Source organism: Arabidopsis lyrata (assembly GCF_000004255.2).
Source record: "Arabidopsis lyrata subsp. lyrata unplaced genomic scaffold ARALYscaffold_7, whole genome shotgun sequence".
NCBI classification, from domain to species: Eukaryota; Viridiplantae; Streptophyta; class Magnoliopsida; order Brassicales; family Brassicaceae; genus Arabidopsis; species Arabidopsis lyrata.
In genome coordinates, this window is record NW_003302549.1 from 12,597,942 (window position 1) to 12,612,795 (window position 14,854).

At 37.7% G+C, this 14,854-nt stretch overlaps 2 protein-coding genes across 3 annotated transcripts in view; one reads left to right on the forward strand and one right to left on the reverse strand.

The window, feature by feature from the left end:
* Positions 1–791, forward strand: part of LOC110226255 (kinesin-like protein KIN-13A) — a 5,292-nt gene extending 4,501 nt beyond the window's left edge. For both annotated transcript variants that reach the window (XM_021017206.1, XM_021017207.1), the window contains exons 13-15: positions 1–79; positions 207–272; positions 358–791. In XM_021017206.1, coding sequence (XP_020872865.1) covers positions 1–79; positions 207–272; positions 358–540 — 328 coding nt within the window. In that variant the 3' untranslated portion in view covers positions 541–791. The remainder of the gene's footprint in view (positions 80–206; positions 273–357) is intronic.
* Positions 792–959: 168 nt separating this feature from the next.
* LOC9306274 (ubiquitin-like-specific protease ESD4) lies at positions 960–4,550 on the reverse strand. Its single transcript, XM_002870157.2, has 9 exons — positions 3,623–4,550; positions 3,245–3,321; positions 3,072–3,165; positions 2,889–2,987; positions 2,500–2,589; positions 2,302–2,421; positions 1,956–2,059; positions 1,442–1,514; positions 960–1,301 (listed from the first exon to the last, which is right to left on the reverse strand). Exons 1-9 carry the CDS (start codon positions 4,400–4,402, stop codon positions 1,239–1,241), a joined length of 1,500 nt encoding a protein of 499 aa, XP_002870203.1. The 5' UTR covers positions 4,403–4,550; the 3' UTR covers positions 960–1,238.
* Between the last annotated feature and the right edge of the window lie 10,304 nt (positions 4,551–14,854).

A 14,854-nucleotide genomic window follows, 5' to 3' on the forward strand; every position in this document is an offset into this window, starting at 1 on the left:
GCAATATGAAACAACAGCTTCAAGGCAGTATGAAACAACGGAGCCTTCTCTTGATGAAAACATCGATGCATTGCTTGAGGTAAAGAGCCATTTAACCCTTCCTACTTCTAAACCATGCTACGAGCGTGAGGGAATTTTACGAATTTCAGTCACGAATAGTCTTACAAGCCTGTACTATGGTAATTATATTGTTTAATCTCTGGCAGGAGGAAGAGGCCTTAATTACAGCGCACAGAAAAGAGATCGAGGATACAATGGAAATAGTTCGTGAGGTAGTAAAAGTCATTTACCTGCTTGTTATTGGCTTATAGTGTCTTGTATTTGTTTTAACATTATTTAAGGTTTTTTTTTTTTCAGGAAATGAAATTACTAGCAGAGGTGGATCGGCCAGGGAGCATGATTGACAACTATGTTACACAACTGAGTTTTGTGTTGTCCCGTAAAGCAGCTGGTCTCGTAAGTCTACAAGCTCGTCTTGCTCGGTTCCAACACCGTCTGAAAGAACAAGAGATACTTAGCCGGAAGAGAGTTCCGCGCTAGGAAAGGCAGTGGAAGTTAGTTTGCGTTCCAGTCAGGTGATCTTTTATTCTAATACACACAAATCTTCCTTCCTCTCGTGTTTTATGAATTGGGGAATTTGTTTTTGTTTTTGGGAGGGGGTGGTTTTTAATTTGTCAATTTTACATTTGGGAGGGTTTTTGTTTTTCTGTGTCCTTGTCAACATTTGTATTCAAATGTCTTCTGCAACTTATTGATAATGAAAATGTGAATTGTGAAGTTCTTTACTGCCATAAACTCTAACTTAAATCGCAGTTTGTTGTATATTTGTAACACATTCGTGTATGTATTGGGGAAATTGTGCAGAACATTTTGTATATCGAAAACATTTGCTTTCAAGACTTTATCTGCTATAATAATAGTTGATTGCGATGAATAGAATTGGCTAAGGAACAGAGGAAAATAAATTGAACCGTAAAAGGTTTTCGACAATTTATATATCTTCAGTTAGACTAACCAACATAAAATAATCACGCTTCATCTACATTTTAAAACAAAAAAAGAAAAATACAATAAAAGGAGCTAAGAGCTCTGAGCTTGACTCAGTGTTTACCTCTGCTATTGAAGCTGAGTGCTTCACTGCCTAAAAGAAGTGGGATTTAAAGTTCGAACAAATAAACAATGGCAAGCAAAAATAGCATTCCTAAAAGCTGAAAATACATTAATTAGCTCAAGCAACTTCAATCAGCTCGTAATCTCAGAATCTCTTTAGCTGTTCTGAGTCGGAAGTATGGCATGTGTTCCTGCACCAAAGTAGTAATACATTGTTATTACGCCAAATCCTACAACTTACTTTAACTGCTAGGGGACTATACTAATTTCATATTGATTCATGACAACCAGTTTCTTGAGGCATTTAGGGATCTGGATTCTGATAGCTTACCTGACTGAAACATAGCCCCAGGCCTCTACTGAAAAAATCGATGTACTTAAGCATAAACATTCCACAGTCATACCTGAGAATATAAAAATTGCAACAAAGAAAAAAGATAAGAGTTAGCAGAGAGCTTAACCAGAGAGCTAAAGAGCGTAAGCACATACGATTATAAATTAACAGAAGAAACTTGTATAACAATATGCTTAATTCAACACCACACCATCTTGACTGAAGAAAATGATATTTAGGCAACCGCCCAGGTAGGAATTTATGAAAATCATTAGTTTTCCGGTGAACAGTTCAGTTACCCTTGTTGATTCCATATTCAAAATTCATATCAGGTGAATTTCTCCTAATCAATCTCAAACCAGATTTATCATTTATCTTTAAAAAAAAAAACATATTCCACATCGGAAGACAAGTAGCTGATCCTCCTGAAGGTTTTTTTCCTAACAAGATACCTCTTAGATGTACCTCTTACATGATCATGATCATAGCAAGTTCAAGAACAGTTACGTACCCATTCTTTTGTTGGGGAAGGTCTTCAACAAATTCCATCTCCCACGAATTAACTTCAATGTTTTTTCCACTTTTTTCCTTCGCTTCGTCGCCCATGTATTTTGCCTGAAGCACAATATCAGATCTGGCATTAGCTATAACGACTAGTATGTATGGCTGACATTTTCACAGTAGTCCAATTTAAAAAAGCAATAGCAGCTTTTGGCATCTCCAAAATGTCTCCAGACAGATTTTAGAATCAAGAAATGATGATAAAGATAAATCAGCATCAGATATCTTTAATGCCTCCAATATGTCAGTTATTAAGACTAAATAAAGAGGATAAGAGTTTGGAAATTAAATTATACCAGAGCATTCAAAATCATAGGATCAACTCCATTCAGTGAATCAAGATACAAGAGCTTGCTTTCCCTGTTGTTAATTACTGCCAAGGTCCAATGTACACCCCTGTGGATGGGAACAAATATCTGCAGAGGGCAAGAAACTGATTAAAACATAGAAATATGGATAACATCTGTAAAACCCAGGTTCTTCAACAAAATTACCATGTCACAGTCAATAAGAGCATATCCCAACTTTCTCTGCGTAGTCCATCTCCTGACAGCTTTAAAATTATAACCAGAATCGCTCACCAGCTGAAAAGTAATTTAAGAAAGACAAATATAAGTGCCCGAGGATTCATTAACATATAAAAAGGCCACAGCTTGTCATGGTTACTCACTGCCATTCATGGGATACAGAAGCCAGAGACAACTGAGTACCATGGGGAGAAACGAGGCCAAAATATATCAATGATCTTATCAAAAAGATCACTTAAACATACTGCTTATCATTTTTATGGAAGCAAGTAGCAGCTACGTAATCGAACTGACATGAGGCAAAACGGATCAATATTTTTCTTACAAATCATGTTGGCACAAAAATGAAAACAAACCTTTTTGTAAAAAAATGTATTGAAGAAATGACACTTCAAATACTTTTTGGGCTCTCTGGTTTCTCTTTCTTTGAGTAGTTCAAGGTAGACATTGATAACCTAAAAAACAGAGCAAGAACTCAGCAAAAGAAAATGTGATTTAAGAACTCTTAATTGTGTAGAACATTATGGAACAAGCTGTACCTCGTCGTTTAGCCATGAGGATGGTGTAAGGCATTGTAGAACTTCTCCAGTAATATCAATGTTTGAGTTTTCATGAGTAGCCAAGACCTTCCTTCTGAAAAATGGGCGACATTTGGTTTTTGGTTAGACTCAAAAAATCACTCAACATGCTAGAGCGTCTTAAGAAAATATACCTATTTCTCCCAGAAAAGGCACGGTTGACTTCAGCCTCTTCGTCTTCGGTGAGAGGTATAAAAGGTTCACGAGGCACCTTCATTAGATCAACAACACAACAAACATAGTGTTAACAACAATAATAAACATAGAAACACGGTAAGGATCACAAAGCTAAGATTGCAATACACTCTTATAAGTAGAAGAACTTTGACTGTGTGAACATAAGCAATAATTGCAGCTTAATAACCAATAAAGCCAACAAGAATTGTACTATTTTCAGTCTACACTACAAACAGTAGGCGATAACATCATATACATTTTAGAAAAACAATCCAAACAAAGCAATGTCATTAATATATATCCAATTCGAGAAAGATTAGTATAAATCGTGTCACCTCAACACGTTTTTCCACAGGCTTCGGGCGAGACTGACGAAGCTGTGACAACCTCTTCTCATTCAACACAATCTCAAAACCCAAAGCTTCCAATTTCGAATTCCTCCTCTCCGCACTTTGCATAAGCTTTCTATAAGCTTCAAGACTCGAAGCATCACTCTCATCTCTATCTAAAGACAACGAATCCAGCATCATACTAGTATCATCAACTCTAAAGTTACCCCCTTTCTTAACATCCGTAACACCAGAAGAAAAAGAAGGCTGATTCTTCTTCTTCTTCTTCTTCTTCTTCTCCCCAACCAAATCTTCCTCCTCATCATCACAATCAACAACTACAATCTCTTCAACACTTGAATCATCAGAAACAACAGCTTCTTTTTCAACCTCATCACCCAAATCAACAAAATCTTTATCTTTCTTAACAAATCTCAAAGCTTCCAAAGCTGATCTCTTTGCATCATCATACTTACGAACAAAGAAATTTCCGTCCTTTTCGCAATAATCGTTAGATTTAGCTTTCCCATATCTAAGAATGCCTCTACTAGGAGCATGAATTTCTCGTCTAAGAGGAGCTTTAGCATCAGGGTACCTTGAAATCCTCGAGATTGTTGGGTTTGAAGACGAAGAAGCTGGCTTGCCTGAATCTTCAGACATAGCGAATGAGAATCTTCGTTTCTTGGAAGCTTGGAAATACGGTGAATTTCGTAAAGGGTTGGTTGATTGTTGATTGAAATTGAAGGATTCGTCGCTGCGTTTACGATTGATCGCTACGGCACCCATTAGGGTATGAATTTGGGTAAAACACTAAACCCTAGAGATTGGGGAATCAAAGAAATGAGAATCATAAGAGAGAGATATTGAAACCTAGAACGTGAAATTAGGGTTCTGTAGAAGAAAAAAAGCTCAATGATGAAAAAAATTTGGTTTCTCTTTCCTTTTAAATTTAGGGGTTTTCGTTTTCTCCAAAAATTAATGCTTATTTCTTACATGTAGAAACAGCCGTTAAAAAATAAATAAAATTGGAACAAAAAAATGAGTAAATTAGGTTATTATACTAGTACTAAATTAGAAAATTTATGAAAATCAAAATTAAATTTGTTCCTTAAAATTAAAATATGGTGGGGATCATCATAATATTCTTGGTACTCTTCTATACGACGTTTATCTTTCGGACATGTCAATCGTCAAAGAAATGTTGCAGCGGATGCACTATTCCAATTAACCTTTGTTATAGATTTTGGTTTTCTTTTCCAAATATTTATTTAATAGTACTATTTAAGATTTTGAGAACTAATGTAGTACTATTGTGTGGACGATTTACCATATTATATGAAGAGTGAGAAAGCACAGGCAGATCCGAAGAGGGATTGTCATATAATGTGCAAGGTGCACTTGAAGAGGTAGAGTACATATATAAGTTCCATCCAAATATCAAAATAATAAATAGATGCTGTCATAGACATTAACATTCTTTTTAACAAGCAGTTCAAGATATACGTAAGATCCAACTTTTGCTATACCAAGTGGGAACAAGAAGACGTGGTGCCTACATTTGATGAGTACTTGGAGATTGGGGGAGTCGAAGTAACAATGTATGTAAGTATAGCATGCAGTTTTTTGGGGTTGGGACAAATTTTTAGGGATAACAAGGTTATAAATAACTAAAATCTAGACCAAACTTCGTTGAGGCTTAAGCTAAAAAGGCTCGTCTGATGAAAGACATGGCCGGCTTTGAGGTAACAAAAATTAGTTGATCAAGTGTTTCTTTTTGTTTTGTTAGTGATCAAGACATTGTGTTTAACATATGATTAGTAATGCATGCATGTGGTATCTAGCAGAGTGACATGAGCAGAGGGTTTGATGTTAATGCCATCGAGTACTATATAAAGCAATACAAATTAACCAAGGAGGAAACGATTATACAGCTTCACAAAATGGTTAGAGACTTGGATAAAACCATGACGAGGAGATATTGAAGACATCAAAGAGTGTGCCGCGGGAAATCGTTAAGCGGGTCATTGATTTTGGGAAAATGATAGAGTTTACTTATAGGTGTGGCGAAGCCCGAAAGAAGATTTAAAGATCAAATCACATCTTTGTTTGTCAATCTTATTTGTCTTTGAAACAATAATTAGTATTTGGTAATAAATTCAGTTGTGATATATCTATCTTAATGTTAATAAATGTTTTGGTTATTATGTGTTTTGAACAAATTTATGTGTAGTTTTGTGGAGAAAAGGAAGATATGGTTTTGGTTTATGTCACCTCTGATTCCTTTCTCTCCATATTGAATGAAATTTAAGGTAAAAACATTAAAATTGAAATTAAACGCCAATGTGAACCTTATGATTCAAGCAATGATGCAACCAAGCAGGGTCACGTGTGCTTAACTTACGAGAATTTTCGTGTTATTGCTTAGTTTTTACTCTTCCTCTCATGGGCAAACAACTGTAAGAGTAATTGTGTTTTGGTTTTGTGTTGGTCCAAATAATTCGACCATATAAGATCTTTTGCTGCTGGGGCCGTTAAAACTGGCTAGTACGGCCATCCCACGTAACATGGTGGAGGTCATTTAAACCAAGTTCTAGTCGTCAATGCGAGTTTTGGGCTATTTTTAAGGGTGAAGATTTATCATGCCTTTTAGAAAATTTCCATATACTCTTTATTACATGAGTTTAATGAGACAAGCTTAAACCAAATAGGAGACCCCCAAACAGAAAAAAAAAAAAAAAAAAAAAAAAAAAAAAAAAACAGGACACAAATGTAAATAGTGTAAAAGATGAGATTACAAAAGAACATGATCGAATTTAGTCCAGAATTAGATAATCAGATGGGTTTGACATGGACACCAATTTGATGAAAAAGCATGTTACTTGATTTTCCAATATAATCCAACAATCTTGTTATCAACGAGTTCGAAACTAGATGTTGTACCGATTCCAATGTCTGGAAAGGTTTGGTTGTTGGTCTTGAACCTAAGCATGGTTATAACCCCGGATTTATTTTCATAACTACCCTCCACTGACGTGACATATTCAACTGGATAATTCAGTTCGAACTGCAAATTAAAAAAGTAAAATCGAGAATAATAGTAAGTTGATCACGTACTAATATTAAAGCTTTAAATTATATAAGGAAATTGGATCAATGACCTCTTTGTCATCAAATAAGGTCTTGTTCCCATGATCATCTCCGTAGACCATCCGAGCGTCTTTGTAGTACATAAACTTGACGAAGGCTATAGCGTTTTCGCTTAGTCCTATGAATATCTTTCTAACACCTTCAAAATTACCACCGTCATCCCAAGAAGCTCCTCCATCACCACCTTTTGCCTCTAGTTTTATTGCAGCAGGAGCCAGAGGAATAGGACGATAATATGCTCCAAGAGCATTAAGACTACCCGTATCAGACCACTTTCATTAATAAGAAAAGTTAGTCACGCTCCTTCAAAGGAGACGTAGGGATATGGGTCCGAAATCCCACTTTAACCGTAACAAAAAATGTAACTTTCAAATAATATACATAAATACAAAGTTTAAGTATTATTTTCCAAGACATGGTTAGACCATATATAGTCATTGATGGGCTCTTAATGTTAACTCTTATGATTAGTTTTAATATTAATTTTGAAAAATTTAGACTTAAAAGATTGTGTAGTGGTTTTAAATTTTGTGTCTCCATTGATATATTTTTTTTTTTTTTTTTTTTTTTTTTTTTTTGACATCTTTGGATCGACAAGGCCCGATCCATAGCCAATCCCTACTACGCGGGGTAACGCGATTTAGTGGAGTCGAACTCCGGTGGGGAAGGCGGAGTCAAGTGGACTTAACCACTTGACTAAAGGCACATCCCCCATTGATCTATCTTTTTATGTTAATTGGATAAGAAAATTTGTAGAGAACTAATGAAATTTATTTCTCCCACAAATTAGCGAAATTCACATCATTTGCCTCCACAGATTTATAACGGCTATATTTAAAAATTATATTCAAATTTTACATAGAAGAAAATATTTAATTTACATAGCAGAGGTGGATAAAGGTGAATATAATCTTCTATTGTGGTGATTTTATATAGATTATTATATTCAATTACATCATCTACAAACACCTTGAAAAATTGATTTTGCACATATACTCACTGATTCAGATAGTATACAATCTGAATCATACACATAACACATAATTAGCTAATTCATATAAGGGTTATATGGACAAAAATACTTGGATGAAATATGTTGTACAAAATTACTACTTAATTACTTTTTTTTTTTTATAAAGGCATGAGTTGTCATATGTGTTGAGATTAGTTCCGGATAAACAATTGTTACTTACTGTTGGGGTCAGATTCCACCCGCATTAAGTCCGAGCTAAGACACGGCACCTCGGGATCCATGACCGAGGTGGCTCGGGGAACGCTGACTTAATCAGCTAGGGATCACCGAACCGGTGCGGGATCGATCACCAACCAGCTCGGGATCGATCATCAAACCAGCTCGGGATCACCGAACCGGCTCGAGATCGATCACCAGATCGGCTCGGCAAAATCATGGCTGAACCGGCTCGGGACATCTTGTATCGCCTCGGGAGCGGGACCCGATACACCACCTTACCCAAGCTGAACTCTCCCTTCATCCCGAGCCGACTTCACAAGACACCCGAGCCAAAGAACCAATGTACCCGAGGCGAAAGGAACGTTGTTCCTGAGCATGAATACAGAAGACGTCCCAAGGTAAGGACTTAGTAAATATTCGCCTTCAGAGTATCATTTCTAAGCAAGGCATCATTTCCGATATACCCGGAAATGATAAGGGAGAATATTGAAGGATCACCTCAAATCAGGAAATCTTCCAAGAAACCCCGATGAATAAGGAAACTATCCTAAACCCGCGATATTCTAGGCCGACTTCAAGATAAATGGAAATCTTCCGAGAATATCGTTGGGGAGGCGGTTTATCACCCCTATATATAAAGAGACTCAAGGCTCAAGCAAAGGGCAAGCAATATCGCTCTAGAATTTACACTACGCAAAGCTCTCACAGCACAAACACCTTTTTCTTACGATCAAACTCTTGTACGATCAAAGTCATCTTTTTCTTAATAATATCAAGAACACCATCTTTGGTATCAATTGATTCTGTCGTTCTTTGAGAATTCTCGCAAATCGTATCCCTAAATTAAAACCCTAGACAAATCTCGATTGTGTTAGTTTCGACTTCCACACTTACTATCTTGATTTTGATCAAAAATAAAATAATTATATATCCGGATTGAGTTCAGCTCTTAAGGCTTCATAAAATCCTTGCAATGTTGTTTTCCTTGCTTATAACAATAAGTCAATAACCAAATAATATAATAACTTTACCAAACTATTGACACTACAATTAATATATTTGTATTCACATTTCGAAAACGTGATTCCACTGTATACATACCATTCATCCAAACAAGTACTTTTTAAAATTTATCTTGCACGTTTTAAGTACAAAGAAAACCCCAAATCCATAAGAAATCCTTATATAGACACAAATGAAAACATAAGAGACAGTGAATTAACACAAAAGTTAACTCCAAAATTATAGATAAGGAGACATAACAATCAAACAACGTCGCTATGAAGAAACACAATCCATAAAGTTTGTCGGTGTAGAAAACTTGTATACCAACTACAGCGGATTTTTTGCTTGCAACATGCATAGCCACATTGATGATTTTCTCACCACAAATCTCATACCGTAGTGTGGTTGTTGATTAACACATCTTCCTCATAATTGCTCGATGAAAGTAAACCTTATTATCCTCATTACCGCATTGTTTCATCATTCTCTGATATGTATGGGACTTCAGTCGTTCCCTTGTAGCCTTGTAGTTATTGTAGAGGCTTTGAGCATTTTCTTCTAAGTCATTTATAGCCTAAACGTTATCTTCAGATCTGTTGGTTACCTTCATCTATAAAGCTAAACAATTATTATTTTTTTAATAAAAAACTATCAAAAATACTTTTATAATTTTTTATATGTGACATCAAACTTTTAAAATGGAAGTTCAAGCTTCCAATCGGAATCGCAAGCTTCTAGCGAGTTTCTAAAGTGATTTTTCCGTAAGCACCAAGGAAGCGAAATTATGAAAGCTTCTGAGAGCTTCCGAATCCAACTCCGATTCTAAAATGGGAAGCTGTCCTTTAATGAAGCTTCTGTGTTTCAGGTTGTGAGAGCCGCCGACCTTGGGCAGCAAAATAAAGCAATGGTTTGAGAACCTATTTTGTGGAATCTTATTTTATGAGTCCAATTTTATATTTAATATATATATATATGTGGTTGGGAAAGAATAACAATGCATTTTTTTTTAATGTAGATTGTATCAAATTAAATACTCCTTTCGTTTTATAATATAAGTCGTTTTAGCTAAAAACACGCAGATCAAAAATATCTATTTTTAAAAAGTATATCAAATCATAAAAAAGAATGCATAATATAAATAAATATAAAATATTAAAGTAATATATAATTTGCATGGGAACTTGAGAACAACTTATATTGTGAAACAAAAAAGTTTATCCATAACGACTTATATTATGAAACGGAGTGAGTAATTGAAGCAAAAATATTTTAACAATAGTATATTATATTTGTGGACTAAATTTTTTTATATATGTATTCAATCAAGTATTATATAGCTTATACAATTTTTTTTCCTGAACTAAAGTCACAAGACAATCTCTCAATATCAAGTATCAAAAAAGCTTCCTGGTTTTCTCTCTCTTGCGGAGGCTTGTACGGACGGTGACGAGATGAAGCTCTTGGATCTCCAACAACAGATCTGAATTCATCTTGTTCTCCCCTTCTCATCTATCCTCCTCTCTTCCTTGGAAGTGTTCTAAATAGGCGTAGATCTGCGGTTCATCTTCTCCAATTCGAGTTTTCTTCTCAGAAGATGCTTCTCTTCCTTCTCATCAGTTGATTAAAACGAAGACCAATTCTAGCATTATGCTAAGCCCTGAAGATATCCTCTCTCTTTGTCTCTAACTAGACTCTGAAATTAAAGATTCTATCTAGCTAAATGCTAAGTCATAGAGTTTATTCTCTCGTGGCACAAGAAGAATTCTCATCGGTAAAACGACAGATCTACAAGTTTTGAGAGACAAACCATGACTAAGGTTAAAGACGAGCCACGCGCTTCCGTAGAAGATGGATGTGGTGTTGCCGACGGTGACGGCGGCGCAGCTGAGATCGGCAGAACCGGATCTGCTGATAAATTGATTTTTTTTTCTTCTTTCCACTCGATTTCCACCATGGTTTCCGGTGAGGTTTTCTTTGTTCTCTCTTTCCGTCGGCCAGCCTCGGCGCCAGCGAGGAACTCATTAGTTGTCAAGAGATCTCTCTCTCACCAGCCGGTGGTGAATGGCTCGGAAAACACATCGGAGGCACCGGCTATCGTCTCTTGCATCTCGACGGGAGGCACCGGCTATCGTCTCCGACGAAACTGCATAGTACCACCATCACGAAGGGAAGTTTGTTGGGCCTCTGATGTTGAATCTACTTCGTGGGCCTCTGCAGCTGAATCTTTTTGGTGGGCCTATGTTGTAAAGTTTGTTTCGTGGGATTCAGAAAACCCAGCAAACATCATGTCTTCAAAGCCCATTTTCATGTGTCTAGTTGGACTAGTTTCCTCTTTTAAAGACAGTTCATTTAATCAATCTTCCCTCATGGAATGTTTACCCATACAATCATTTGATGTGTTATGCATAGCTTTGTTGGCGTTATGTTGTACACCAATATCCTCATATTATGAGAGATCATTGACACTTAAGTGTCAAAACATCAATTTAAATTTGATGAAACTGAGAATTCTTAGAAATTCAGTTTCTCTCCCTTATGACAAAGAGTACCTATTCTCTACACTTAAGATCGATCTTTTCAACATTAGTACGGTGGGGCTTCATTCTCCCTCCGGAAATAACCCATGAGGATTCTAGCGTGGAACTGTCAAGGGGCGGGTGCGCAACTTACTACTCGTCGACTGGAGGAGATGTGTCGGATGTACTCTCCAGGTTTTCTTTTTCTATCGGAAACTAAAAATGATCTTCTGCATCTTCAGAATATGCAAGTTTCTTTAGGGTTTGATTGTTTACAAACTGTAGAACCGATTGGTAACAGTGGTGGTCTTGCCCTTTTGTATTCGAAAGACTATCCGGTTAAGTTTGTTTTTGTGAGTGATCGGCTTCTTGATATTGAAACTATTATTGATGGAAACCGAGTTTTTATTACTTTTGTTTATGGAGATCCGGTTGTTCAATACCGAGAACTGGTTTGGGAGCGTTTAACCCGTATTGGTATTTCCCGGTCGGAACCTTGGTTTATGATTGGTGACTTTAATGAAATTACCGGAAACCATGAAAAGCGAGGTGGTAAACGTAGATCTGAATCTTCCTTCCTCCCATTTCGGTGTATGATTGAAAATTGTGGGATGATCGAGGTTTCATCCTTAGGTAACCTTTTTTCTTGGGTAGGACGCCGTAGCTGTGGGACTGCTGGACATCGAGTCCGCCGTCTTATCAAAGCTCGGCTTGACAGAGCCATGGCAAATGAAGAATGACACTCTATTTTTTCCCACACCAATGTGGAGTATTTAAAATTATGGGGCTCCGACCACAGACCCCTTCTAGCTTCGATTCAAAACAGTCCTTCCCGAGCTTTTAAGCAATTCTTTTTTGATAAACGGTGGTTAGGTAAACCGGGGTTTAAAGAGTCGGTTTTTGAAGGCTGGAATTTCCCTTCGCCTGAAGGAGGTACTTTTACACAAAGAGTTAAGAATTGCAGACGAACTATTTCTAAATGGAAAAAATCGAATTCTACAAACTCGGAAAAACTGATTAAGGAATTACAAGATAAAATTGACAGCGCTCAAGAAGATGATTCCATTTCGGCTGAAGAGCTTCTTGCCATAAAATGGAAACTCTGTGACGCTTATAGAGAAGAAGAATTTTTTTGGAAAATGAAGAGCAGAGAGACTTGGTACCAAGAAGGGGATAAGAACACTAAATTCTTTCACGCTATCACCAAACAGCGGCGAGCTCGAAATAAGATTCTGGGTCTTTTGAACGACGATGGTATGTGGGTGGACAAGGAGGTGGGTATTGAGCGTCTAGCGATAGACTACTTCAAGGACCTATTTTCTACCTCTGACCCACAAGAATTCCATTCTGTTCTTCAAGATGTGCCAACTATGATCTCGGAGGATATGAATCAAAAGCTCACAAGAGAAATATCTCCGGAAGAAGTTAAAAGAGCCCTCTTCTCTCTCCATCCTGATAAAGCTCCGGGTCCGGATGGGATGACGGCCTTTTTCTACTAGAAGTTCTGGGACTTGACTGGACCAGACCTAATTAAATTTGTCCAAAAGTTCCACTCGTCTGGATCTTTTGATGATCGCCTCAATGAGACATATATTTGCCTGATCCCAAAGATAGATAGACCAAGGAAGATGGCAGCATTTCGACCAATCAGCTTGTGTAACGTTGGGTACAAAGTCATATCGAAGGTATTGAGTATTCGGCTTAAGAAACTTCTTCTGGACCTTATATCCGAGACTCAATCCGCCTTTGTGGCTGGACGACTTATCACAGATAACATTCTTATAGCCCAGGAAAATTTCCATGCCCTCCGTACAAATCCAGCTTGTAGGAAAAAATTCATGGCTATAAAGACAGATATGAGTAAAGCTTACGACCGGGTGGAATGGTCTTTTCTTAGGGCCCTAATGTTGAAAATGGGTTTTGCTCAACGATGGGTTGATTGGATCACTTGCTGTATCTCCTCGGTATCGTATAAAGTTCTTATAAATGGCTCTCCGAGAGGTATCATTAGACCATCCAGGGGTATTCGCCAAGGTGATCTTATCTCCCCTTTCCTGTTCATTTTATGTACAGAGGCATTGGTGGCAAAACTTAAAGATGCCGAGTGGAATGGTCGTATTCAAGGCCTTCAAATTTCCCGCGCCAGTCCGTCCACCTCACATCTTCTGTTCGCCGATGATAGCCTATTTTTCTGTAAAGCAGACCCGACGCAAGGTCGAGAAATTATTAATATCCTCCGGACCTATGGCGAGGCTTCAGGACAGCAGCTAAACACTGCTAAATCCTCGGTAATGTTTGGCCATGATGTGGATAATACAACCCGAAATACCATTAAAGCGACAATCGGAATTCATCAAGATGGGGGTATGGGATCGTTCTGGGCCTTCCTGAACAGATTCATGGCTCAAAAGTTCAAGTCTTCTCCTTTGTCAGAGACCGACTTCAAAAAAGGCTCAATACCTGGTCCGCAAAGTTCTTGTCCAAAGGTGGTAAAGAAGTCCTCATAAAATCTGTTGCGCGGGCTCTTCCGACATACGTAATGTCGTGCTTCCTACTTCCTAAAGCAATTCGATCAAAATTAAGCAGTGCCATTGCAAACTTTTGGTGGAAAACCAACGAAAATAGCAATGACATTCACTGGATAGCGTGGGATAAACTTTGTACACCTTATTCTGAAGGTGGTCTCGGCTTTAGAACGCTTGAGGAATTTAATCTAGCCTTACTGGCTAAGCAATTATGGCGCCTTAACAGATTTCCTAACTCTCTTCTAAGTAGGGTCTTAAGAGGACGTTATTTTCGCTATAGCGACCCTTTACACATAGGAAGCTCGAATCGGCCCTCGTATGGTTGGAGAAGCATAATGGCTGCCAAACCTCTCCTTGTCTCGGGTCTTCGGAGAACCATAGGCTCCGGAATGCTAACCAAAGTTTGGGAGGACCCGTGGATTCCCACTATTCCTGCGAGAGCTGCTAAGAGTCTTCTTGACAATAGAGACCCTCTTCTATATGTCAATGACCTAATTGATCAATCAACAAAGCTCTGGAAGCTGGAGCGCCTTCAAGAGTTGATTGACCCCGCTGACATTCCACTTATTTTAGGGATTCGTCCAAGTCGTACCTACTTGAGTGATGGTTTTAGCTGGTCGCATACCAAATCCGAAAACTATTCTGTTAAATCAGGATACTAGGCCGCGCGAGAGTTATCTCGTCCTACCTGTGACCCCCCTTTTCAGGGACCTGGTGTTTCGGCACTTCAGGCACAGGTATGGAAGTTAAAAACTACGCGAAAGCTTATGAATTTCGTGTGGCAATGTGTTTTAGGCTGTCTAGCCACTTATCAGAGATTATCCTATCGCCATATTGGCAATGAGAAAGGATG